This window comes from Agelaius tricolor, unplaced genomic scaffold (genome assembly GCF_023055355.1).
Source record: "Agelaius tricolor isolate 1412-34295 unplaced genomic scaffold, bAgeTri1.0.p SCAF_2, whole genome shotgun sequence".
Classification (NCBI taxonomy): Eukaryota; Metazoa; Chordata; class Aves; order Passeriformes; family Icteridae; genus Agelaius; species Agelaius tricolor.
Genome location: NW_027269262.1, coordinates 21,529,251 through 21,557,026, shown reverse-complemented (window position 1 = coordinate 21,557,026; position 27,776 = coordinate 21,529,251). Strand labels below are relative to the sequence as shown.

Here is a 27,776-nt window from a genome sequence, read left to right as displayed (position 1 = left end):
AAAGCAACCAAGGGAGAGAAATCCAACCAGGGGTGATACTCTGGAGAGGAGATGCAGAGGCAACATGACAGACGGGCTAGCAAGAACAGAAACCACTTCATTGAACACAAAAACCGAAGCAGAATTAGCTCAGAGAGAAGAGTTGGTAAGTTCCTTCTGCTGTGCTATAAATTTTGGCATGTCAACAAACTGGTGATCAGCTAGAGAAAATCCTGTGTTGCTGATTGCAGCTGCATGGGTACTACTTTTACCTATGTGTCGGACTACCTGACCTTGATAGTAGTAATAAGTTATGATAAACAAGGAAATGGTTCTTGACTGTTAAAAAAGGGCTTGAAAAACCAAAGGAGGAAGCTGTCACCAGTTCTGCACCTCAGCTTCCTACTTTTACTGGGTTGGATGCTGTTGCCTTTGTCTCAGCACTTGTTTGGAATTGCTTACATTTTTTTGTGCCATGATTAAAATGCTGCTGCTCACCTGCAGATGAGCACAGCAGTTGCTTTGGCTACTGATTTGTGGGTTTAAACAGACCCAGTCAAAATGTCTTCACACTTGCTTAGCAATGGCTTTCAGTATAAGCTTTTGCAGTAATTGCTGTGCACTTCTCACATGGGTACACGCAGAGGGAGGTTGGAAATGCCATGAGGCTGCAGCTTGGAAATGCCATGACCTGCAGAAGAACCTGGAGGTTCATATTGTGGGAAAGTTCGTAATACTCTCCTAAAGGAAGAAAATGCCATAAATATCCCTAAGCAGTATAACTTTTCCATCAGCACATAGCCCTGTTTGAGTATCAGAAGCATATGCAAAATGCCATGACCAGGAAGTCTGGAGGAAGATAATCCAGTTTAGGCTGCCTCCAGTCTGAGCTCCCGGGAACTGTCCCCTTGTCCCTGCAGAGCTGCTGCCTACTCAGAGGCAAAGCAGAGAATGCATTATTTCTGCTGAAACCTACTGAATGCATGGGCTGTGTAAGGCCTTCTCTGTCTCCCTACATTGTTCTGTGAGAGCAGGTCCAGAGAAGGACCATGAAGTTGATATGAGCACTGGAGCACCTCCAGGAAGACAGACTGAGAAAGTTGGGGTGTTCAGCCTGGAGGAGACTGTGTGCAGACCTCTTAGCAACCTTCCTGTGTCTGAAGGGAGCTTGCAGGGAAGCTGGAGAGGGACTCTATGTCAGGAGCTACAGTGATAGGACAAGGAGTAATGGGTTCAAACTGAAAGAGGGGAAATTTAGGTTAGACATTAGGAAAAAATTCTTTACTGTGAGGGTGGTGAGATGCTGGAACAGGTTGCCGAGGAAGGCTGTGGATGCCCCATCCCTGGCAGGGGGAGTGGGACTAGATGATTTTTCAAGGCCCCTTCCAGCCCTAAACATTCTATGATTCTCTGAAATATTTTAGAGAAGTTGACATTTTCTGAAGCTTCCTGAACCTTTGTAGCAGCATGTTTCCAATTCTGCAGAGTCTGTGAAAGAAACTGCCTTCCAGTTAGCTGCTATTTCCATTTCTGCTGTTGATCCCAGCTCAGATCTGGATCTTGCTTGTCCTCTCCAGGATTATCCTAACCCACATTAATCTAACAGGAACAGTGCACACAGACCAGCCCAACAGTGCAGGAGGGTTGTGTGTTACCTGGCTCAGTCTTACAGTGGTGTATGTATCCAACACCAAGGAGGGAGGCAGGTAAAAGCTGTCCCATCTCACTCATAAGGAGGAGAGACAACATTTTCCTGCCAAAGCCTGCAAAGATCCTAGAAACGTCTTCTTGACTCAGGGAAGAGGTCCAGAAAGAGCTTAAGGAGAAAGAAAAGGCACTATGGACAGTGTTAGTTTAAAAAAGTCTCTCAAGAGGTTTCAGGTAAGTGATCTCTGATTGACTGACTGACTGACTGACTGCATGATTGATTGTCCCAGGGCTTACTCCCATGCATAGAGGCCCAAGGCCATGCTCCAGACTGCAAATGCATGGAGGAGAGAGCAGAGAGCTGTGAAGTGGGAAGGACTCACTGATACAGGGCTTGATCTGTAGACATTGTACCATACATTTCATCTCTCTCCTCTGATGAGTCAGCAGCCAGATAAACATTCACTTTCAAGCCTGCCTGCACAGATAAATCGCCAATTAAATCCTAAGATCTTAACACAGGTTAAGAGAAGGTAGAAAGATGCAAACCTGAATTTAGCTGCAATGCTAAACCTTCTTCTGCCACCAACACTGGCCTGGCCAAGGCAAGAAAAGAGGTGGAAAGGGAAGCTGAAGGATGCTATAACTGCAGACAAGATGTGGAAATAAAACAAATACATTCCAGCCACCTTCAAGCCTTTGCAGGTGGATGCCATGTGAGCTGTACCCTGGCAGCATGTCTCTCAGCTGCAGCTCCTGAGACACAGCTACACTAAACACAATCTGCAAGTACAGACAGAAAGCACCAGGTAACTGGTACTGTGGAGAGGCACAGAGGTGGAACTTAGGAAATTTTTTTCAAATGGATTTTTTGATGGAGCAGCACACAGTGCTACTTACACAACTGACAGCTTTAGGCCTCTTAAGTCAACTGTTTACTTTTGCTATTTTTAGTTGGGTTTTAAGCCTAGTTTTTCTTTTACTTAGATAAATGTGGCTATGACATTCTGCAAGTGCAACTAAGTGAATGCTTGGCACACCAATATTTAGCAGGTTTTGCCTATTTTGTTCCTTGCCCAGATTAACTGAGATGGAGAGAGAAACAATCTGATATACATGCCAGGCAATATAAATCTCTTTAGTGTTTCATGAAAAGTCTTGATCTTCAACCATATCTTGTGGTATTTTAGGGGGAAAAAACCAAACAAACCCAAACAAAATCCAATAACAGAAGACTGTGTAAGTTTATCTTGGCTCTGTAGGGGAGCAAACTTGTTTGTAACTCTGTAAAAGATTTAAGTCTTTGTTAGGACCATCACAATTCCTTTCTGTTTATCCTGCAAAGTCCTTAACGAGATGGAAGAATACTATTCTTTAATGTGTAACCAGAAAAGAAAGTATACCAGTCTATGCAAATTCTCTACATACCTCTGTGAGAAATGACACATAAAAGTCTGTTATAAGGGAAGGTACTTGGCAAAGGGGAATTTCTTTTGGGATGACTGCACACTGTCTTGTTAAAGAGTGAGTTGGTGAGGAAATCAACATTTAATGGCAGGGAAAAACCAAAAAACAACCAATAATTTCAAAGTTATTAAGTTGTGGTTATATTTAATGGCTATATTTCAAACAGATGATGATGGTGTTGGTCTCCATTCAGGGAGCTGGAATCCCTAGCACTGTTTCAGGCAACCCCATCCCTGGAAGAGTTCAGTGCCAGGCTGGATGGGGCTTTCAGCAACCGGGTCTAGTGGGAATCGTCCCTGCCCATGGCAGAGGGTTGGAACTAGATGATCTTTAGGGCCCCTTCCAGGCCAAACCATGGCATGATCCCATGCTGCTACAAAATGTAAAAGAGCATGGTGTGACACCCGAGCACAAACTGTATCTCACTGCCGGAGGAGCGGCAAGAGTTGCTGTGGAAATGGAGAACTCCGCTGGGAGGCGGGCCGAGAGACGGTGACAGGGGTTATCCCTCCTTCCCGGCTCCCGGGCACGGCCGGGTGGGATCGGGAGCGGGGCGTCCCCGCGGGATCCCCGCCCCGGGCGGTGCCGGCGCTGCCTTTGTTGCCGGCTGGGATCCCGGGAAGACGGGAGGTGCCGGCGCTGCCTTTGTAGCCGGCTGGGATCCCGGGGAGGCAGGACGAGAGCTGCCGAGCGGGTGAGGCGCGGCGGGGCTGTGGGCGGGCTCGGAGGGCCCCCGGAGTCGCGGCGAGAGTTTGGCTTTATTTGCCGTTCCTTTATTTTTTCCCCCGCTTTATTTTCCACTTGACTCTTTGGGGGCCGTTTTCTAGGAGTGGCGGTAGCCGGAAAGCTGCTCCTAGGACCATCCCGGCAGGACCGCCCGGCTGTGCCCCCGCCCGTGTGGGGCCGGGGGCTGCGGGCGTGAGGGGAAATGCCGGCAGCGCCACGGGGCTGAGCTGCCCTGGGAACTGCTGCGTCCTGAGGGCGGAATTAGCGCCGGCATGCGTGGGGATCGGGGTTGTAAAACAGCAGCGTGAGCCGCTTTCAGCTCGGGCGTTCGGCCGGGCTTTGGATCTTTGCTTCGGGGGCGGTAAATTTTTTGTTTGTTTGTTTTTTTCTTTTCCTTACTATGTGCAGTGTGAATCTACGTGTTGCAGACTGGTTTGTATTCCCGTCAGAAAGGTGAAGGTCTAGGAAAAAGGGGTTCATAAATGCAGGTGTGTGTGATTCAGGAGGACCCAGGACGGGGTCGGCTGCAGGTGGTTCTCGGTGTCAGGAATCCTGAACATGATCCAGGTGTGCCCAGGTGGCCAAGAAAGCCAAGGGAATCCCGGTCTGTATCAGCAACAGTGCGGCCAGCAGGAGCAGGGCAGTGATTGTCCAACTGTGCTCAGCACTGCTGAGGGCACACCTCAAATCCAGTTCTGTGTCCTTCTCCACAGTAAAGACACTGAAGGGCTGGAGCATGTCCAGAGAAGGAAGGGCAGCTGTGGTTGTGAAGGGTCTGCAGCACAAGTCCCATGGGGAGCAGCAGGGGGAACTGGAGGCTGGAGAAAAGAAGGGTCAGGGTTGACATGTTTGCTCTCCACAGCTACCTAAAGGAGGTTGTAGCCAGGTTAGGGGTCAGTCTATTCTCTCAAGTAACAAGTCATACCAGGAGAGATTTAGATTAGATATCAGGGAAATTTCTTTGCTGAAATGGCGTTCAGGCATGAGAATAGGCTGCCCAGGGAAGTGGTTGAGTCACCGTCCCTGGAGATATTTATTAGACATGTGGATGTGGCACTTGGGGACATGGTTAGTGGTGGGCTTGGTAGTGCGGGATTAACAATTAGACTTGATTTTTAAAAATTTTTTTCAACCTAAATGATCCTGTGATCTCTTATGTCACTGAGAAGTGGTTGTTCAGACTGAGGATACTATGCCCTACCAACTTGCTTTTCTGCTGTACATTCTGTGGTACGTTTCTGCTTTGATGGTTACTCATCCCGTTCTCATTTTGCACTGCCTTTCTTACTAAACCAGCTTGTTTTCTCTTTGGAGGAGCTGTGCAAATTGCATGCAGCTCATACTTTCATTTTTGCAGTGGAGAAAGAGCCAGATTTCCGTGGTATTTTGTGGGTGAGTTGAAGCTAGCGTGGTGCTACCTGCTCCATTGCTAATTCGTGCAAGTACCGTTATTCCCACTTCCGTCCTCTGGCTCGCTCCAGTTTCAGCAAGTGGTGAAACAAAGAGGCAAAATATGTGAAACAGGAAGTAATGAAAGGCTAAGAAAGCTTTTGTAGTCACTGAAGCGTGCTTCTTTAAGAATTTCATTTCTTTGCTAGTGGACAGATAATTTGATTAGAAACTGAGGGGGGGTCTCCTGGTGATAGGAAGAAAAGATGCCATTTTCCTATCTCTATAAAACACTACCAGGTGAAGGGTGTTAGAATTGATTTTGGAGGGGAGAAACAGCATGAAAATGCTTGTCAGCACTAAATCTAAGTGCTTTTATGGATAAGTATCTGCATTTGGGAGTTTAAAAAACAATTTGTAGTTCTGAAATTTTTTGCCATTTCTGGATATAAGAGTTTTTTGACTTTAACTGTTTGGAATGTGTTAAAGTGAAAAAAACACCACCACCTGCCTAGGTGGTATTCATTTCCCATTCAGCATCAAGACTTTCTGTCCACCTGTTTCTCAGATACAGTTTCCAGTTGAATCTTCACATCTTATCTACCAAGGATCAGACAACAAACATGAAAGGGTTTTCCAGAAATGTATGCAGTTTTTCTTCAGCTTAATGTATGAAAATGTTTGATCTTGCATGACTACTAAGGCAAATGAGTTTGAGATTGCAGAAATACTTCTGCTGAACCTCCTGACCCCACACAGCTGAACTGTGGGAGTCACGGTGCCAGACTGTCCTAGGAGAGATGATTATGGTTATAATTTACTTGCTTTAAAAACACAGGGAATAACCAGTGCTCAGGAGTCATAAGGTAATATAATTACACTGCTTTCATTACACTTGCATAACTAAATTTGGGTGTGATTAGAATGGCATAAGGTTTACCTTAAGGAACATCTTAATCTCCTCTTGTTTTAGGCTGTGAAATTATTTTTTTAAATTACCTTTGGGCTGCCTAAGTCAGACTGCCATCAAGTGCCATTAGAATATGACTTCTAAAAGAGTTGTAGTACTCTTAAAGTGAAACACTAATCTGAGTTGCTGTCTGACATCTGGCCCTGAGTCACTTCAGGATCTGTTTTCTGCTTTGATGGAATTTGGGGAGGCCCGGTGAGCACGGGGCATCCTTTCCTCACTCCCGGGCTGATGCAGCTGGCCTGGTGCCAGCATGTAGCAGCAAAAGGGAACTCTGCCCATGTGCTCCACTGCTGGCATTCCCAGCATAGCAGATGCCAGTTCCTCAGTGCATAGTTGCAGTGCTCTGGATCAGACAACAATGCTGTACCTTTCAGAAAGACAGAGAAACTGCTACTTGTTAGTGGAAAGGTCAGAGTTTCATGATAGAAAACAGGAGTTCCACTTCTTCAGCCACAGCAATGTAAAAGCAGTCACTGGCAGTTTTAAGAGGGGTGTTTGTTGCTAGGAATCTTGTACCAATTCTGAGGTGTTAGAGTTTGGTTTGTATATTACAAAATTTGGTTTGATGAAAAGTTTGATTTTTTTCCCCATGAACAATGTGACTCATGATTGGACTATCTGTTGCTTGATAATATAAAAGCATAACAAAAAAACCATAAGAGTTGTGTCCCAGCGTAAATGAGGACATAAAGGGAATAAGGGGACTACTGTCCACTTCTTGAGAGGGCTCCAGTGAAGGCAAACATTGTAAAATACTTCAAAACTTCTACAGCTTTCTTCATTAATTTTCTGAGAAATTTTGAAGTCAGCATCTTTTGGTTTCTTTTCAGCCTTACGCTGTGCTTGTACCTTCTTCCTGTTTTTTCACTGCTCTGCACACTATGCATTTTTGGCATCTTCCAGATCTGAGTGCTTGGGATTTCTCTGTAGCCTATGGGGACATGCTGGAAGCTCCTGACAGAGAGAGGAAGTGTGTGTCTCTGGCTCCAGTCCCCGTGTCACCAGTGAGGACAGATGTCACTATGTACCTGTGCAGAGGGATGTGTCAAGCAAGGCAGCTTGTACTGCCCACACTTATCTTTCAACAGACATTTTTCTGAGGAGAATGCTGTAGGCTGAGCAGAAGACATGTGATGTCTTACTTGAGCCCTCTTCTGTGATGGTGGAGGGTTAAAGGTGTGGCAAGATGTGGCTGTATATGCTCTGATCCTTTTGCTAGTTCTTCTTCAGCAGGACCCCATCTCAGGTGCCTTGTCCATACATAATACGTTGCTGAGGTTTTCCACATATTTGAAGTGTTCAGCATTCATGTTTCCAGGGTAGTCACATTGGGTAAGTGATGCTATGACTGTGAGAAATGTGCACCTTAGCATCAAGCTAGTGCCTTGATACGATGTGGTGTCCCTGAGGCTTTGACCATCATCAAGTCTGCCCTTGTATCTGTGCAGCAAAGCAGCATCAAGGCAAGGTGCTTGGCACTGCCTGAAGGTCAGATGCCACCAGGAGACCACAGAATGGTTTGGGCTGGAATGGACCTTGCAGTCCATCTGGTTCCATCCCCCTGCCATGCACAGGGACACCTTTCACTAGACCAGGTTGCTCAGAACTCCATCCAACCTGGCCTTAAACGCTTTACGGTGTGGGACATCCACAGCTTCTTTGGGCAGCCTGTCCCAGTGCCTCACCAGCCTCAGAGTGAAGAATCTACCCAATATCTAAGCTAAGCACGCCCTCTTTCAAGCTAAAGCCATCGCCCCTTGCTATGTCACTAAATTGTTTTGTAAAAAGTCCATCTCCATCTTTCCTGTCGGCCCCTTTACATACTGGAAAGTGCTATAAGGTCTTCTAGGAGCCTTCCAGGCTGAACAACCTCAGCTCTTTTAGTCTGCTCTCATAAGAGAGGTGCTTCACCCCCCTGATCATCTTCACAGCCTCCTCCATGGACCTCGCACCATTAGGTTCAGATCCTTCCAATTCCAGGGGTCCCAGAGCTGGATGCAGTACTCCAGGTGTGGTCTCAACACAGTAGAGGGCAGAATCACCTCCCTTGAATGGTCAGCAAGGTTTTAATTGCCAAGTTTGTGCAAAATCAGTCTTTTGCAAACCTAAATACTTGTTTCAGGTCTATCTGTACGACAAAAGAGAAGCCCTACCTGCTTTTCCCAGTTTTGGTTTGAGCACAACACCACACCAGGGGCTTGTCTGTGAGCAGCTTGGAGATACGTTTATTGTCCTTCAATTGAGGTTTCATTTTGGGTCATTTCCTGCACATGAATTTCAGCTGTGACCTTCTTGCCAGAGGCCAAGGCCTTAAAAATAGAGGTTTTCATATAAATGAAGAACTTTAAAAATTATACTGGTGGGCTCCATGACAGAAACTATCCAGGACCCTGTATTTCATTTTCTTACTTTACAAGTGAAAGTAAGTCATGCCTCTGCCAAGGGCCAGCCCCTCAAAAAGAGCTCAATATCCAAGGTCACACTTAACTGTGTTTTACAGGAGTGCATGATTAGTATTTTATTTAGTCCTTGCCACGTAACTGTCTGGATTTTAGGCAGTTTGAGCAAGTGCAGAGGTGTCAGGGAGCTGTGGTCTATTGATCCCTGTGACTGGTGTCTGCGTGCTTCACTTGAAAGTTCTCTTGCATCCAAATGTCTGTAAAAATACCAACTGTGCATTAGCAGTGACAGTAATGACAGTGATATCATTATGCATGATAATACTAATAATAATGTGCTTTTACAAGTAGAAAGCTCTTGCACAGAATATTCTGAGTTCTTGGATCACATTTTTATGAAACGTTTCTGTTAGCTATGACTTTGGTATTACACTGAGCAATAACTTAAATTTCAGTGACTATCTTGATGCAGTCAATTTTACCTTTCAGTATGCTTTTTTTTTGTGTAATATTTTGGGCCAGAAGTGCCTGGTAATGCACTCTCCCAAAAAGGCAGAGAACTCCTGTGTGCTCAGCTAATTAAAATATGCCAGTTTGGCAGTGCCTCTTGAGATGATGAAGAGAGAGCAGGCTTTAAACACTCCAGCTACTTCCATACAAGTACCATGAGCTCTGCAGAATAAAGCTGAAGTTTTGGCTTTTGTCAGACTGGATACTGAGAGGCAGAGGGGAAGAGATGCAAGACCAATTTCTGCCATTTGCATTCAGAGTGATGGCTTTGATATTTTGCTTTCTTTGGCCTTGCTTTGTGCTTCTAATTGATCTTGAAAAGAGGGAAGACACAAGTAAAACACTGCTGGAATAACCTCTGCACATACCTGCTGAGGAAGCGCAGGCTTTGTGATCTGGTGCACCACCAGGAGATAGGAACAATTTGTGATTATTAATCATAAATTATATGTAATTACTAATCCACGTGAAAAACGCACAGCTCTGCACCGTCTGCACACAGAATTGGGTACACTCAGGAGAGGGCCATGCTCTGAAGACAGACACAAAATCTGTGTGGGTGCAGCAGTCAGACCCAGTACAGAGATGGGAATGCTGAGCAACATGGATGTAGTTTGGTGAGATGGGGCTGGCTTTCTCCTTGGACAGTAAACAAGCTCAGAAGAGTTGATTTTTTTGTTTGTCACGGGTTACTTGATCCTGCTGTTTTCCTGGATATCAGCTGGGATAACTTTTTATCAACAGATAAATTAAAATTCCTTGGACTGCCCTGCGTTGTGTGCTTACATAGCATCCAGGCAGAGCCAGGGGCACTTCCTGCACTGGAAAACCCCAGGAGTGGGGCAGCTGCCACTGGACCTCTGCCTGGAGAGACCAGGAGGAATGCTGGCTGTGGTATCCCCAGCCACCTAAGGATTGTGCATCCTTGGAGGGTGGGGTGGTTGGTGCAAGTCTTGTGCTGTCTAGCAGACAAGATTTAAAAATCAGGAGGAGAAAAATGACTGTTATTGATAAGAAAGACTTCTTTTTTCCCCCTAACAAGGTTTCAGTTTTCTAGGCATATCAACATTAAAAAAATATGCATTTATACTTAGGATGCTCAGGAGGAAAGTATTTCCTTTATTCTGATATTCCTTCATTCTATTTCCTTTATAGTTTGGATTCAGCATGGCAAAAAAAAAAAAAAAAAAAAAAGAAAAGAAAAGTATTTTGAGAATTGTGAAACAACCATGAGTGGCATTAGGGGTGACTCAACATGCAACTCTGCAGCAGGCAGAATAGGAATTCTTAGAGTGGGCTTCTTTCAAATAATAGATTTAGTGCATTTACGTAAGTTCTGTTTGAAGTGTACAGGCATTAAATAGCAATTCTGAATGGGAACAGATTTTTTTCCACATTAAGAACAAACCAGCAGATATTTCATAGGCTCCTTCTTTAAAAGGAGGGGTTTTTTTTTTTAATTTTTTTTAAATAGGAATAAGAGTTTTAGAGAGATACATGTTTTTTTAATGGCATGAAATGCTTTTCATGTGTTTCTCATCCAGTATTCTGGACTGCAAATTCTCAGAAGGCTTCTGTCATGCTTTTTCTTACTTAAATGGAAGTGGGGCTAAGCATTATTCATCTTGGATGAAGCACCCTGTGCCTTAAAAAGGAAGCTGAATTGTACAGGAAATGAAGAACTGAACTTTCCTTTTGTTCTCATAGGCATTTGTAGAGAGAAAATGGTATGTGCAGGCTAAGGCATGCATTAATATCTTGATTATATAGCTGAAATTGGTTTTGTAATTCTAGTTGGGTATATTTTAGGTGATCACCCAGTAGGTAAGAACACATTATGGCTGTTGCTGCACAGTAGCAATAAGTTGTGTCGCAACTGGATAGATACATTAACTCCAGCGGTTCCTGTTGATGATCAGGGAGTCTGAAGAAGGCTGCCAGCTCTATATTCTCTATATTTTTCTGAAAAAAAAAAAAAGACTGAGGGAGCTAAGAGGGCTCTTGGGAAAGCCCTATGCAGAAGATTTGTGTAAATAAAACCTTTCTTGCAACTGATGGGCCTCAGTGTTACCAAAACTATTCTCTTTTCTAGATAATTGTGTGATTCTACTTGTGGTTTGGGGCTGGCATTCTCATTTGTTTTTTGGTTTTTTTGATTAGAAGGTATCTGATCAGCAGACATGGTTGAACTTGTGATAAGTCATTGACGATTACAATCTTTGTCTGTAAATTATTTTCTTTTCCTTATTATATCAAGGAGAGATCCTCATCTTTCATGTTTGTTAGAGCACGTGAATGTTGCTTAACAAGATGACATTGCTTTATTCTGTAAAGGAAGGGGTTTGTAATGGAATAGTTACTGAATTAAGCAGTGCTTCTCACATATCTTGGTATGTGTTTGATCTGTTTTCAGTATTTTTTATTTTTTTTGTGTGGTGCTGATAATAAACTGAGAAATCAAAGAATTTGTAATCCCTTGGCACCACTTAAAAAGGCATATTTCTCTCTTCTAAACTCTAATGTGATGTAATCTTTTGTAGGTTTTGAATTTGTATAATTAATAACTTTTCTGTGTCTCCCTCTTGGTTCATTCAGTTGAGGTCTATGTACACGTGTCTCATGCTTGAGCCTGCTCTATGAGGGTAAGTTTCTTTGTTTTCCCTTAAAAGAGGGACTTAGCCTTTTCTGTAACATACTTTGGTGCTGATGGTGTAAAATCTGAAAATCAGCAATGTGCAGCAACGTGAGAGAACTGCATGCACACCTTGAACACAGGCAGACTTGGGCCTCCCTGCCAAGCCTTACATGTCTCAGTTGAGGGTCTCCCTTCCTAGCTCTGCATCCAACAGAGGAGGGAGAAGCAGTGGCTCAGGTGGGGCAGCAGAAGGGCTGGCACAGAGGCATCCCACATTCTGCCTCCCTCTGTATACCTGCTTTTTTGGGAACTGGGAACATAATTTTGTGTGATGAGAGTATGAAACCTGGCCACTTCATGGTGACAAGTGCTATGTCCTGCTTTCAGTACCGAAAAGAAATCATTCTGTTAGGTTTTAATTTGGGAAGGTGCTCTGCTATCTTTTTGATGGCCTTGTTAATGGTATGGAGAAAAACAGTAAAGGGTGATTGCACCGTCAGCCATGCTGGGATATTCAGTAATGCATACAGTGCTGCCTGCTTCCCAAGCTGATCTCTGACATTTTGCATTTCATCAATTATGCATAATTAAGGAGGCCACCTCCAAAACAGTTGTGAGGGAGTCACATGTGAAGCAAATCCTATAGAGATTCTTCCTGAGTTACTTGAGAATGAAACAGATGCTTCTTACTCATCTTTTTTTCTTTGGCCTTTTTTGTTGTTTTTTTCCTTCTGCTTGTCTCTACTGCTGACTTTGCAGGGGGTAAAAGCTTAAGGCTTGGCACTAGCAGGAAGCTGATGTGGCATGAAAAGAAAACATGGTGAACTACTTGCTCTGTAAGATAAACACTGCTATCAGCTCCTGATCAACTCCAGCACTGTTCAGCCTCTGTTCTTCCAAATTTCTGCATGGCAGAAGAGTCAGGCCTCCCTGTCATGCTGACGCTCGCAGTCAGTCTTCAAGAAGATTGGAAGCCCAGCAGCTGGTCACAGCACCAACTGCTCCTGTCACTGCCTCCTGAGGAGCAGGATGAATTGTTCCCATACCCAGGGAATGGATTTCATTTAAAAATCTGTGGGTTTATTTTACTCCCCCCACTAATGTGTTATTAATTTAATTGCTCGTTGGTTTCTGAAGACTTCTGAAAGGTGCAGGGAGGGGGGTGGCAAGATCTATTTTAAGCTGCTGCCTTCTTTAATTTATGCTTATGATGTATTTTTACCCGCAGCACTTTGTGATCCAACTGCTACTTCTAAATGTCATTTGCTTGAATAAAAAATGTAATTAATTTCTAAGTGTGACATAAGCACTGAAAGTATTAACTGAATCACAGAGTGCTGTTTAAACAGCAGCTTTCCCATGACAGGAGGGAAAGTTCATGAAGTCCAAGGTATGCTGCAATACAAGTGTAGCAAAAATACTCAAAATCACTTGTTTGCAGGTTTTTCCATTGTCCATTAGGCTTTCTTCTAGGGAAATACCCATGTTGAATAAAAACGGGCAAGCGTTATTTGGTTATCTTGTGTTCTTTGACACTGATTTGTGTTTCTGATGGAAACCAGTAACCCTGTGCTTCCCAGCACTCCTTGAAGAGCAGTTGCTCCATAGGCATTGAAAGAGAGATTGCTGAACTCCAGTAGCCTGAGGTTTTTTCAGGATTATTACCATCAAAAACTTTTTCAAAAGATTGCTTGATTCAGTTTAAAAACTGATGTGGAGCTGTCATCTTTCTGCCTGTTAAAAGGGATAAGGGAAGAAATTTTGCATTCACATGTATTTCTTTGTTCTCCATAATGCAAAGTATGTAATTTTAACAGATGGAACAGCTCTTGATTTTTTTATAGAGCCAGTTTGTTCAAAATCAAATGTGGGAGTGGACCGTACAGTCCTTTTACGTAATGGAATTAAAGTCTGCTGCAACTTTCCTTTGATACTGTATATTTAAACTGGTGTTAATTTAAATCATCATTGGTTTGCATACAACAGTGTAAATCCAGAATACCCTGGGCTGATACTGATCCATGGGCTGAACAACTGTGAGCCATCAAGTTCCATTCTAGTGGGCAGAAGATTCAGTTATTCAAAGTCCACTGAGTTTTTTTTCCAATGCTGATGCCTTAATCTTAAAGAGGAGAGAGAAAAAATTGCAGTTGCTTGATTCTGCTGGGATTGTCATTTCTCTAGGTAGAAGTTTGTGTGCTTATTGAGAATGTGCCTACCAGTGTCCCTCAGGAGGAAGTGGGAGTGTGTTTATATGTGCGTGTGAGCTGTAAGTGGGTGTGTCTGGTTTTTCTATGAAGTTTTCCATTTCCAAACCTTACAGCTGATGTTTTGTTGTCTGTTACTTGGCATCAGTAATAAACTGGAGTTTTCTGGAGCTTCAGAACTAGCACCCCAACCCCACCTCTGATTACTTAAAATTTATGGACACCTTTTCATTTACAGCTCTTAACCTGCCTTTAGTTCACAGGAGAGAGACAACGTCTGTGTCTCACCACCAGATGACTGGCATACAAAATCTTGTAATAAAACTTCTTCAAACAACAGAATATTGGGAAAGGCCAAGTATCAGCGCTGCTCTGTGTATATATGTAACAGTGCTTGTAAAAATGAGTGCATCACTGTTTATCTTGTTGCTAAGGTTAGAATTGATACGTAACTCTTTGACTGGATTGTTGTCCACAGTGCATGGGCTTAATTTACTTGGAAAACTTAAGCCCGTCTTAAATTTCCTGTTAAAGCCAGGAGGGGCAGAAGTTCAGCTGACATAAAACTATGTGGAATGAGTAATCCCCTCTGTAGACTCCCTGGAGAAGGATCTTTTCAGCCTTCTCTGTGGATGCCTCTATAAAAAGTGGAATTCTTTTAAGGTTTTGTACTAAATCAATAAATAAGTTAATAACAGAGCAGCTGTTCATCATGAGCTCTGGGAATTTCCTATATTCAAATTTCTTCCAGGGGACAAATTTCTTACTTAGGGAGCAGCTGCTGCCGTGGTCAACTGTTTGGTCTCCAGGCCCTCTTTCACTTGTAGGTCTTCTTATCAACAGTAGACAACCATAACCTTCCCTAACCTTGTCTGTAATGCCAGGGGAGCAACAGAATCTTGTCCTTGTTTATGTCTGTGAAGTAAGCATGAAGCCTCTCTGTGATGATCTCCTGAGCTTTCTACCAAATCCCTGGGGAGGATCTTTCTCTGGAGTTTTAAATTGACCTTAAACTTACCCAAATTGAGGCAGGAACATTCCTTTAATTCCCCAAGCAGTCATATGATGCTTAGTCAGCTAATATTGCCTTATATGGCCCATTTGTTGACTACAAGTAAGTCCTACAAACCTTTAAAGTCATGTATTTAACGCCAAGACTGAGAGACAAAATAATGACAGTACAGGTCTCTAGATCAGCACATCCTGAATTAAAAAAAAACAAAACAGTTTTGGGGTTTTTTTGTTATTGAGTAGTGTGTTTGATACCAGTCTTCCTGTGATTCCATTGTAACTATATATGTAGCCTTCACTGTGTGCAGGATACTGTGGAAATGTGAACTATGTGCCCCCAAGCCCTTAGAAACTTGAAAAACTTAAGTATTAAGTAAAATATATAAATCTTTTGCATGTCATGTTTTGTGTTTCATTTGAAGTGATGTCATGTTTGGATGATCTTTCTTTTTGCAAGAAAACAAACAGAAACAAGTACTTCAAAATAGTGATTTTTCCCTCTCTCTTTTCATCCCTATTTTAGGAAGGCATGAGGTGTGGTCCTGGAAAACAGCCAGCAAGGAATCCCTGTGTCTCATGTGGCAAAAAGTGAAAGTGCAGCTAATGTTAAGCATGTCCTTCCTCACTGCTCTTTTTTGGTATTGTAGAAGGCTCTACAGCTTTTTAGCACAGCTGCTGAAACGGTAGGTTTTTATTATGCAGACTTTAATCTTCCACACTGTTGCTTATTTCAGTAAATACTGACCTTCAACACCTCCTTGTTGACGCCTGTTCCATCATTTGTGTTTCAGGTGGAGCAACTACCTTCAGAGGCAACTCATAAGTAAGCTTTTTGTTGTCACTCCACATTCATTAATGACCCTCACAACTTCCCTTTAGATGCAGAACAGCAGAACATAACTAATCTGTGAATCAATCTCAATTTAGGGAATCTCAGTGTGCTGCCAGAAGTTGATCTACTTGGTTATAGTGCAAGAGAATGGAAAGGAGAAACAAAGCAGGCCAAACAGATGAGGGAGGTAAGAGTTAAATTTTAATCTCTGCATGAGGACAGCGGAGAGCCAGCACCTGGGAGAGGAGTAGCACTCTCAGCACAAACAGCTGCAGCAGCCATGAATGCCTGCTGCACTGGCTAGTCAAATGAAAAGCAAAAGGGACAGCACAAACATAGGTCTAAATAAGGAATGCAGCAGTGCAGGTCAAAATGTAGATCAGGTTTTAGTCTTGTATTTATTCTAAATTCCCTCTTCTAGCACCAGCAACCTTGACAGGAAAAATCATCCCCAGTGCTAAAGCCCAAATAATGTGATCTTAGGCGCTGTTACTTGGCCAACCTTTGATTTAAGGTAAAAACTCCTACTCCAGGGAGGAAGGAAGCACCACATCCATTTCTCTTCCAAGCTCTGACGGTCCATGCTTGGCAGCCTTCCCCTCTCCAGCATCATCAGCTGCAGCTGGTGGCAGGCAGGGCAGGAGCTGGCATCTAACCTGTGCCAGTTGGGTGCTGCCCAGCAGGCAGGGGGCTGGGGTGCTGGATGGTGGCTATCCCATGCCTTTGGGTACAGTCCCTCTGCTCCAGCTCTGCACCCCAGCCCAGGTGCTTCTGTGCCAGTGTCTTCTCTTTCCCTGCTCAGGGCGCTGCTGGCAAGACAGGCAGTTCAGCTGCACTGGTGTATTTACCAATAATAGTCATGTATTGGCTTTTGGTCATGGTATCGGAATCTCAGAGCAAATGCATACCAAGAAGGAGTCAAAGGGTGAAAAGAAGCTGGTAAGGATAAACAGTAGCATAAAGGCATTGTAGAAAAAAAAAGGCAGTTTTCAAAAAGCTGGAATTGCATTTAAGTGATGAACAGAGAAAAGATACAGTTTTGCCACAGTAAATGGAGGAACACAGCAGTGCCAGGAGTTCACAGAACAACACACAAGGGCAAATCTATTTGGAGGAGAAAGTAACAAAAGATAGCAAAACTTCTAATAAATTTGCAAGCCCATACTGGGCAAAAGGCCTTTTCGAAAATCTATCAGCCTTCTGGATGACCAGACCTGAAAAGGAGACTCCTGTGTATGGAGCAGTCAGTGGTTGCATCATATAGAAGTTGCCATGGTAAGGAGCACATTTTAGGATGAGGTCTTGTGAGATCCAGCATATCATGCTTGCTTGTTCCCAAAAGGAACAGTCCCATGTTTGTCTTGTCTCTCCCTCTTTCTCTCCTTGTCCTAGCTAAGCAGTTCTTCTCCCTCTTTTGAGCTGGCTCCTGTCCTCTTTTGGATGTGGTACACCTAGATGGTGAGCTGATAAGGGAGGTCATCTAGAAAGAGGCTTCTCTGAGGCCCTCAAGCTTGCTGAAGCAGCAGGAAACTCCCTCAGCAGAAAGAGTTTAATAGGCTTACTATCTCAGTAAGGGTAAGGGGACAGAGTGCAGCTGAGAAGTGGTGGTGGGATGGAGTGAGGGAGTAACCAAGATAAACCAAGGATGAGGAATTGAGACCGTCCTGCTGCCCCCTTCAGGAGGCAAACTGGAAGTGATGGAGCAGCCTGTGGGACTTGTACAGTCCTCTCCCTCCAATTCTCTGCAAGTCTATTGCTCAGAATTGTCTCAGCAAGGGCTCAGATAGCAGCCAGTGGTAATGCAGAGTGTGTAGCTGGACCAAGGGCCGTCCACTTCAGCACAGAGCTGCCAGATCTGCCTCAGGTCAGTGTTGCACGATGGATTCAGGTCAATGTAAGGAGATGGTTTTTGCCAAAAGGAGTTTTCTCCATATACTCGTTCCTGTCCTGTTGCTGCTACATCTCACATGTCAGTGCAAATTGTTAAAGTGGTTGAGGTTAAATCTGTGCTGATCTGCTCTAATTTGGTTGACCATGTGAGTGTTTACAGTAGCAACAGCGCAGAGATTTGAACGAGTTGCTGTGTTTGGAAGGAATGCAGAATCGCTCCTAATGGGCAGCGCCATTCTAAGGTGTTTACAAAAACATGGTGTTTAACATTTCTGCGTATATAAATCTTAAAAATATACTCTCTTGTTCCCCTAGCTCCCTCTTATGAGTGGTTTGGAATTGGACTTCAAATAACATGGGTTTTTTCCAAGGTTTAATATTTTTTATTGCTAATTTTTCTTGGTCTGTTTCTAGGCATATGAAGAATTGTTTAGGAGCTGTCATATCAAATACCTGAGACAAGTCAGGAGGGACAACTACAGTGTAATAAGAGCGGTGCTTTTTCAGATATTCAGCCAAGGCATTCCTTTTCCTTCGTGGATGAAGGAAAGAGATATATTGAAGGTAAAATTCATGTCCTTAATTACACATTTTAGCTATCCATGCACAGCAGAAGGAAGCTGTGTTCAATGTGAAAAGTGGTATGCTGGCTGTCAAAGTGGAGAATCATTATCAGAATTCAAACAGAAGTTTTTCAAACCCATTGAACTACATTTAATTGCAAAATCTCCCTGATCTAAATATACCAATGTGAACATGAGTCTAAATGATGTTAAAAAAAAAAAAGTAAAAGTGGATGGATGAATGTTACTGCTACCCTGCTACATGTCACTCCCTTAACACAAGTTATTTGCATCCTCCCCGTCCACATCCATGCAAAGTTCAGTGGCTCACTTGGGAGCTGCTGTGTTGCTGGAGTAGCAGGTAGGTATCCTGCCCTGAGCTCCAGGAGCTTTATCAGGAGATCGTAACAGGGAGGTGAGATCTATAGCTTTTGCCTGTAGAGATGTGTGTGCAGATTGGAAGATGTCTGTATTCCTAAATACCTCACTGAATTTGGAAGTATCCAGCTTTTCCAGAGTGTGGGTTATATATTTTGCTCAAAGCATATTTCTATCTTTTTTTTTTTTTTGGCTGGCCCTGTTTTAAAAGTTTCTTAAGGACTTGGCAGTTAAGTGGATCTTCCTTTGTAGCATTTGAATTGTAAAGTCCATTTATTTTGTTGTTTGAATTGAACAAACAGCTGATAGAACCACATCGTAAATTGTATGTAGACAAGTTTATATAACCTTATACTCTGCTTCTTGTTATGGTTATGAGTAGCTTGCCTTTTGTTTTTTTCCCAGCTCCCTGAAAAGCTTTTGTATTCTCAAGGTTGTAACTGGATTCAGCAATACAGTTTTGGGCCAGAAAGATACACAGGTCCCAATGCCTTTGGGAAGCTGCGCAAATGTATGGAGGCCTTAAAGACAAACGTGAGTATCTAGGAAATGGTTGGGAGGGATAAAAGCCTTGAGAAATGGGTCCAGACAGAATTAAGGAACTTCTCCTGGTTACATATTTGTGGAGCAGCCAGCCTCCCTCCCAGGTTCACACTGCTGAGTTGCTGGGAAGGCCATCACCTCTCCTGCAGGGGAATCCAGGTTTTGGTGATACACTAGGCCAAGTACTCAGGAGTTCCCTGCAAGTTAGGGAGGCCACCATTCCCACAGCTAGTCCTTGCCATCAAGTGGTCCTGAAGTATCTCATCATTTTGATTAAAAGTAAACATGGTGTATGAGATGCTTCTAGATTCCCTCTCCAGCTGGAAAGGAGCAAACGAAAAGTGCATTTTCTCCTAAAACGATTGTATTCTCTTTGCTTCTATCCCAATTAAATGTTTTAATTATCCATTTTTGCTATAATTTCTCTCTGTAAGCTTGCACTTGATTGCAAAGACCTGTCAGCCTCACTACCCCCTCTGCTTAGCATTGCCAGATTGCCATCATCCCCAACCCAGGACTATAATTTTTATTTAATGTAAGAATTATAATATAGTGTTCTTATTTAATATAATTAATATTTAAAATGTGGGGAGAGTTAGTAGCCCCAAAGCCTTCTGAAAGAGAGATAAAGAGTTGGCCTGTCAAGACCGTACACATTTCTTGAGTTCCTCTGGGTTTTCTGAGCATCTGCAGTGATAGTAGTTGTTAATTTAAAGAAAAAAAAAAAACAAAACAAAACCCCAAACAGACTAATTTAAGCTCTAGAAACAAAGCATGAGAAAGAAAAAGAGGGGATTAAGATAGATTATTTGGTCCCTTGCCTGCACCCTTGCTGTGCCAAGTGACAGCTGCATCTTTTTGAGATGGACCTGGTAGTTGTTATGTGCAGTTACCATTTTGTTCTGGTTGCTCTTTGCATTTCCCAGTGTTGGGTTATTTGGCTTTCATTTTTAGCTTGTTGTAGTTCTTTTAGCTGATGTTAGTGCATGAAGCATTTAATCTGCATTTTTAAGAAAAAAGTTTCAAGTTAAAAGAATGAATAAATTCCTTACAATTAACAAATTGTTTCAAAGCAACTCTGTGATGCCTTATGCTATTACTGCCCATGAGGTATAGCTCCCAGCTTCGTTTTTTTGTTTTTTTTTTTTTTAGTAAAGATGGTGTTTGGCCAGTGAGATGGATTTTTGCCTATTTTTACTAACATGGTTCTTTGCTGCCTTTCCCACCTCCATCATCATAGAATCATTTAGTTTGGAAAAGACCTTTAAGATCATTAAGTCCAACCATTAACCCAGCACTGAACTGTGTCTACAAGTGCTACATTTGTACTTTTGAATATCTCCAGGGACAGTGACTCAACCACTTCCATGGACTGCCTGTTCCAATGCTTGACAACACTTTTGATGAAGAATTTTCTCCTAATGTCCAATCAAAATCTCCCCTGGCAAAACTTCAGGCCTTTTCCTCTTGTTCTATTAAATGTTAGCTGGGAGAAAAGACCAACCCCTCACCTGGCTACACCTTCCTTTTAGGTAGTTGTAGAGTGTGATAAGATTTCCCCTTCAGCCTTGTTTTCTCCAGGCTAAACACCCCCAGTTCCCTCAGCTGCTCCTCATCAGACTTGTGCTCCAGACCCTTCACCAGCTCCACTGCCCTTCTCTGGACATACTCCAGCACCTCAATGTCCTTCTCATAGAGAGGGACAAAAAGTGAGCACAGGATTTGAGGTGTGCCCTCACCCCCCTCCCCTGAGTGTGGGGGGACAATCACTGCCCTGCTCCTGCTGGCCACACTATTGCTGGTACAGACAAGGATGCCCTTGGCCTTCTTGGGCACCTGGCACCCCCACTTTACCACTCTTTTCCTCTGAGCCACTTTCCAGCCACTCTGCCCCCAGCCTGTAGCACAGCCTGGGGTTGTTGTCACCCAGGCAGGGCCCAGCACTTGGCCTTGTTGTACCTCAAACCATTGGCCTTGATCAGACTGGGGGCTGCTGCCTGCAAATGCTGTTGTGCCTGGGCTCTGTCAATTAATAGCTGCTTTACTTAGACCAGCTTTTGTTCCTGTTTTGCAATCTTTTGTGTTAAATAGAATTCTTAATAATTTTGCTAATATTCTTCTTCTGTGTGCTTTCCAGTGGGCTGAAATAAGTGCTACAAGAGATCATGAAGAAAGAGGAAGCATGTGTAATACACTATTTTCTGATGAAAGCAAGGAATACAAACTTTATGAGGCCATAAAATTCATCATGCTCTATGAAGTTGTCGAAGCCTATGAGCAGATAAAGAGCAGGGACAAACCCGTGCACAACCTTTTTAGCCTTCTCTTTGCTCGTGACTCTTCGTCGGACCCTCTGAGTTTCATGATGAATCATCTGAACTCCATAGGTGACTCTATTTGCTTAGACCAGGTGAGGATATAGATGAAAAATCACAAAACTTACTCCATCTTTGTAGTGATTAGGTGATTATATTCTACATCATCCCTCATAGCTGGCCCATTTTTTTTCTTTGATATGTGGGGAAGTGGACTGAGGATAACCATTTATCTTACAGGAAAAAAAAAACAAACCTGCAGTAAGAGTGCACCAAAAATAAATGCTACTGGTTATCAATAGGACATAGTTTAGAACAATAATAACTTTGATATGTAAAATAGTTTTAGATGATGCTGTTTTGACCAGTTGTTTTGCTTTTCCTATCTGTTCCACTATGCCAAATCCTGTAGCATCACTCTTTTCTTCCCACCCTTTGGTTCTCATGAGATCTAATGTCTATTGAGAGTAGGTAATAAGACCTCTACTAATCACCTCTATATGTTAATGTTTTTGTTTCCTGTTTTATAATTAATGAGAAGTTCAGTGCTGACATATAAACTCCGCACTGCCACTCTGCAAATGGTTTCACTTTCCGATGGCTGAAATTATTTTTTACAATCAGTTTCAGTTATCAAGTCAATTGTTACGTGATGCAGTCAGATTTAGGAGCAGTTTGATTATAACTGGACAAAGTTCTGCTCTTTCTGGCTATGCCCAAGGATATGAACTTTTCCCAAACCTTTTTTTTTTCCTGATTAGGCAATCCATTGCAAGAAGTATCAATGAAGATGCCAGTTCTCCAGTTTCAGATATGTGAAGTACCAAGAAACTTTTTGCTTTCACTGTAATGTTTTCCATATGTAGCAAGTGATCACAAGGTGGCAGGCTTCCCATTTTTTCAGGGTGTATCAGTGTTGGTAACAGCTATTGCCTTCTTGCTCTCCAGTCAGCTGTGTAAGCTGGCTTGGGAACAGGTTTTATATGGTGTCAGGCAGAGGACGAATGTTTCTACATGCAAAAGAGAAGTGGAAGGGCTGTTGGGAATGCCCTCAAGCTTTTAATGTTTTGACTCCACTAGGAAAAGGGCCCTTTTTATTCCTTGTCTACTGTTTTGACGCTAAATGACTTGCCTTAACTTGCATTATCTTCAGCTTAGTTTTTGAAGCCTAGAAATAAATGTCTTACAGATTTCTTTCATTTTTAGGTTGACCTGTTTCTTCTTGGATACTTACTTGAAGTAAAGATACGAGTTTACAGACTGCATAGGTTTAATACAGAGGAATTTCAAGTAAAGTATCCAGATGAATACCGAAGGGAATGGAATGAGATTTCTCTTCTGACTGAGGATGACCACTACTATCACATCCCCCTTTTCAGAACGTGAAGGACCAGTGAAGTTGTTTTTTTTCTTTGTATAGTATAGTGAATGACCAGTTCCAGTGAATTAGGTTTCTAATCAGCAGCAGTAAAATCTTAAGAATGCTCATTAATGATTACAAAATGGTTTATGGGTTTATTGTGTAAACATTTTGCTTTCCCATTGCAGCTCAGTTCACCATCAGTCAGTCATAAAAACCATAAAAAATATGTATATATTGCTATATTGTCTGGGGCAAAAAAATGTGATGTTTGAGGGCTGTCAGATAAAAAAAATTGGACTGCCTGACAACAAAGGCAAAGGTTATGCTGGGTTTTCCATTGCTAGCCTAAGGGTTTACTCTGACATCCATGGATGGGTTAAACTCAAGTGCCTAAAGCAATGACTGCCTTTCCCTACTCCTGACTGTCTCTAGCTGGGTAGGATGACTCACAGAGGAGGGAAATCCCAGGATCCCACAGTTTATATTCCATGCTATTTAGCTTGCATTGGATGGGAGGAGATAAACTGGGGTCTCTGCATGGCTGCTTGAAATCCACTTGGATTCCCTTGTTGCTGGAGCACCTCTCTCCAGGGATGGGCACAGCAAGCAGCAGCAGGTTGCTCTTAAGTTCAGACATGGGAAACGGAGCTGTCTGCACCCAGTGGTGCTCCCTGAAGGGGAAGAACTGTTACACAGGGGGAAGAATCAGCACCTAGGAATACTGTGCCAGATGAATGGAAGATGTTCTGTGTAAGTGAGGAAAGTACATTGCTTTCTCCAAGGTAAAAAGGGCAGCGTTAATAGGTAACACCCTACAGAGCCACAGCCAGTGGCTGTGTATGGCTTTGGTCAACTTGTAAATCCTTTAGGGGCTGATTTCAACATTACCTGCCACGATTTCCTTTGCAATTCATCTGAGAAAGCTGTGCATGGAATACAAGTCAAAACACTGCGTTTTCAGAAAATATTATTTTTTTAATGCATTATATGAATTCAGCAGTGTTGCATATATGTTTTATCCTCTGATTATGTATTAATCTCCTTGCCTAAGATTGATATATTTAATTTAGACCTCTGTGTTTGAAGAAGTCTGTCCAGGATGAGTAAATGAGATTTACCCTCCTACATGGAACATTTTGCTCCGTTCTGTTTTCTAAAAGAATCAATGTGTTTTGATTATTTCAAAATAAGGGTCTTTAACTTGAAGAAGTATTAGATCTCACAAAATATTTGTGAAAAGCTTACAATGCCACAGGCTAATGGTTATATTGAAGAGGGTGGGATTTATTAAGAAACAAAGCCTCTCCTTTCCTTATCCTAGAGATATAGAGGGACAGGAAGATTTGTTTTATTAAACCTGCAGGATAAAATGCAAGCCCATAGCAGAAATGGGAACAGGGCCTGCAGGAGCCAAAGCAGCTGCATGAAGTATCTTCATGGTAAGGCTTGGAGTCAGTGGAGTGTGCTCAGTTCCTTTGTATAAAGAAAAGCTATTTTATCCCTTATGCTCCTTTTATTTGTGTGTATGTGTATATATTTATATTTATAAATACAAACACCTGAGTTCTCTATTGTAGCTGTTTTGTTTTCTGAAAGTTTGAGTTCAGTTTTGTTAAATGATTTGTAGATTTTAATTAAGAAGGCTTTATAGCTGTAATAACTTCATCTCATCAAAACCTGCATAGCAAGTACTTTTATTTATTAAAAGAAAGTTTTCTCACTGAATGAAATAATTTTCTTATTTTAGATTTGGTTCTGCTCTGCATGGGGAAAAGTTATAATACTTAAGTGTAGAGTATTATTATCTATTTTGCATCAACAGTAACATTGACAGTTATCAATAAACTTGTCTATATTTTATTCTTGTTTTGGAACAAACAGACATACCATAAATAAGTATGTATTTTTGTAGTGGGCTTTTTAATGATTTGCATATTATTTGTGTTTAGGAATACAAAAGTGTTCCAGCTGAAAGTGCTAACTTGTGAAAATGTACATTTTTGTGATCTTGAGCGTATTAATAGCAGGGGATTAATAAAAATCTAAAACAGACAGTGGAATTTACCTCTCCAGTTTGGATGTTTGCATCTGAACCAGGTCACCTGAGCTGGGGCTCTCTGCCTTGTCAGTGGAAGTTAGGGGCACATGGACAGCCAGAGGGGTGGGTCTCTAGAAGGGACTGGTTTTCTTCACTGACTGTAGTGGGAGCTGGCAGTGATCAGCATAAATCTCTCTGCTCTAGATATCTGAAGTTAGGTGAGATTAATGTTGTCCCAAGAATCCGGAAAGGACATACAGAAGCAGATCTGCTGGCTTATCAGGTGTCAGAGGTGCCAGCCAAATCATGCCAGGAACAGAAATGGGAGGTGAAAATAGAGGAGCTTCAGGTGAGGATAATCACAAATCTTAGAGATAAATGCAGAGAGGCTCATAAGAAACACTGAGACAGGTTTGGGGCTGCACTGAGTTTTAACCATATATATATGTGTGTGTGTGTGTATGTGTGTGTATGTATATGTATGTATATATAGGTATATATATGTATGTATGTGTATATATATGTGTGTATATATATATGTGTGTGTGTATATATATATATATACATACACACATATATATTTGCGTGGGGATGTGTGTTTATAAGAAAAATCCATAAGAAAAAAAATCCTCCTCAGTACAGTGCATCTGAAACAAACTGGTACCTATGTAAGTGACAGGTGCTGCAGGATATTTTCCAGTCAGTGGCAGAGACAAATTTTCTGTTCAAATCCAGAAGCAGACAGTCATTACGAATATTTTTAAGAACAGTGTTGTAGACAGCTAAAGTCAGGATGCATTTCTTATTTACTATTTTTAGTTTAGCAAGAAGAAGAAACCATACTGAAGCCTCAGCATTGCATTTGGATTTCCCCCCATATTTAAAATGTGTGTTAAGAGTTTAACAGAGCAGCTGAAGAGAAGTGTATCTTTTATTGTATTGGGATAAAAAAGTCTTGCAGTTTGAATGTCATCTTTTTAAAAAACTTCATCTCAAAAAATGTATGAACCACATCCAATATTTCATTTTAACTCCAAAAGATACACTGTCAGTCCTCATTCTTCAGCTCTAACACTGAAATTGCTTCTTGTCTAGTTTGTGGCCACTAAGTTGAAGCTAATTAAAAATTGCTCAGTGTGGTTTTTTTGCTGCCAACTTCACCTGCTTAGGCTCAAGTGTTGAACTCAATGTCTAGGAAATAGTTTTCAAAATAGTTTTAAACTTGTGTAAAGCACAGATTTAAGGCATATGTATTTTTTCAAAATAGTTCAATTGACCAGAAGAAAAATTTGTCCAGTCAAAGCATAGAAAAGACATAGCTTTCCTTTTTTTCTCCCCTGGGATTTGGACATCACTGTTTCTTTACATTTCATCAGTACAATACAATACAATAGTCCCACCTCTGCCCCTTTTATGTTAGTGCTATTACAGCAAAAAGGTTTTTTGGGGGCTTCATTTTTATGAAAAGCTCCTGATTTTGAAGAAAACGTCAAGCTGGAATTTTGGTGCCACAGAAGACCTGGTCTCTCCCTCTTCTTTTGTGAGGGTTTCAGGGTGCTTGAAGGCATCCCTGGCATGAGAGGAACATTCATTTTGGGCCTGGTTTTGTCAGAGGGCAGGATATAACTCTGTGGCGGTCCCTTGAAATTATTTTGTAGAGGAGCCTGGCATGGTCACTGGGCTGCTGCTGCCTCACTGAGTGACGTTTGTATTCACAGCATCCTTTGTGGTGTTAGTGCATCCCTGATTTTGGCCAGGGATGGAGCAAGGAGCCTTGCAGAGGCTTTTTGAAAGATTTGTCAGAAAATATCCAAGTAGGCCCACATGCCTCAGAGGCAGGATGGGATGTACCTGGAGGGACAGGAGATAAATGCAGAAAACTTCTTTCCTTGGGGCTTGGCTGATTTGCATGTCTCTTGAGGAACCACAAAGCTTTGGGTCAGCTCTGTGTCAGCCATGGCCAGTGAGTGAGGAGGATGGCTGGAACATTGCTGGAAGCTGTATGTGCTGAACAGTGCTGCTGGGAGGGAAAAATGAAAAGCATGAAAGAAATAGAATGGGTCCCAGATGCTTTCATCTTCTGACATACCCCAGTTTGGCATAATTCTGAGGTTAAATGCCTTGGGAGGCCAATTAACCAAAACATTTTCCTCTCTTAGTGAAGCATTTGGCCATAGTTCAAGGCTTTACTGAAATGGGGAGGCAACTAAGTTCACTAAACTTGTGCAACCCAAGCTATTCTGTGATCTTAAAAATATTGAGAATTGCCATTTTTAGAGTTTCAGATAACAAATACAGCATTTAGTTATGAAGGAATTTTTTAGCTATCATTTAGATGGCCTCCAAGCATCAGAAAACACAGTTCAATAAGCTCTGTTCTCCTGGCAATTCTTTGGTTGTCACACTTGCCTGCAGTGGTGGATTCCACTCAGCCAACAGCCAAGTAACTCACTCACTCACTCACTCCCACAGCAGCAAGATGGGGGCAAAACCAGGAAGAAGAGGACCAAGAAAATTTTAGGCTATGATAAAGACAGGGAAATCACTTCTCATGCACTGTCGTGGGCAAAAGAGACTCGAGTAGGGGAATTTAACTTAATTTATTGGCAATTAGCATTAGTATTTAATTACAAATTTAGATATTGGGAAACGTAAAAAACAACAAACATTAGAATGCTTAGGGAAAAAACACCCCCTCCCCTTTTCAAGGTTCAACTTCACTCCAGACTCCTCTCCCTTGTTATCACCACAGGTCATGCTCAGTGCCATCAGTAAGGCAATGAGCAGAGTGAGGGGTTGTGAAGTCAGAATCTGGTGATTTCTCTGCCTTTCAATGTGTCAGTGTGAATCCTTCTATGGCTGCAGTCCTCCTTTTCTAGGGTGTACCAGCTCCAATGCTGGCTTGAGATAA

At 42.3% G+C, this 27,776-nt stretch overlaps 1 protein-coding gene across 1 annotated transcript; it reads left to right on the top strand.

Annotated features, from left to right (window-relative positions):
- OTULINL (OTU deubiquitinase with linear linkage specificity like) lies at positions 1-24,887 on the top strand. Its single transcript, XM_071454074.1, is given in 10 exon segments — positions 1-145; positions 11,686-11,705; positions 11,707-11,732; positions 15,467-15,626; positions 15,735-15,766; positions 15,871-15,962; positions 18,080-18,229; positions 19,012-19,140; positions 21,287-21,559; positions 22,671-24,887. Coding segments are annotated over 10 exon segments (1,143 nt in total). The 5' UTR covers positions 1-64; the 3' UTR covers positions 22,851-24,887.
- The last annotated feature ends 2,889 nt before the right edge of the window (positions 24,888-27,776 follow it).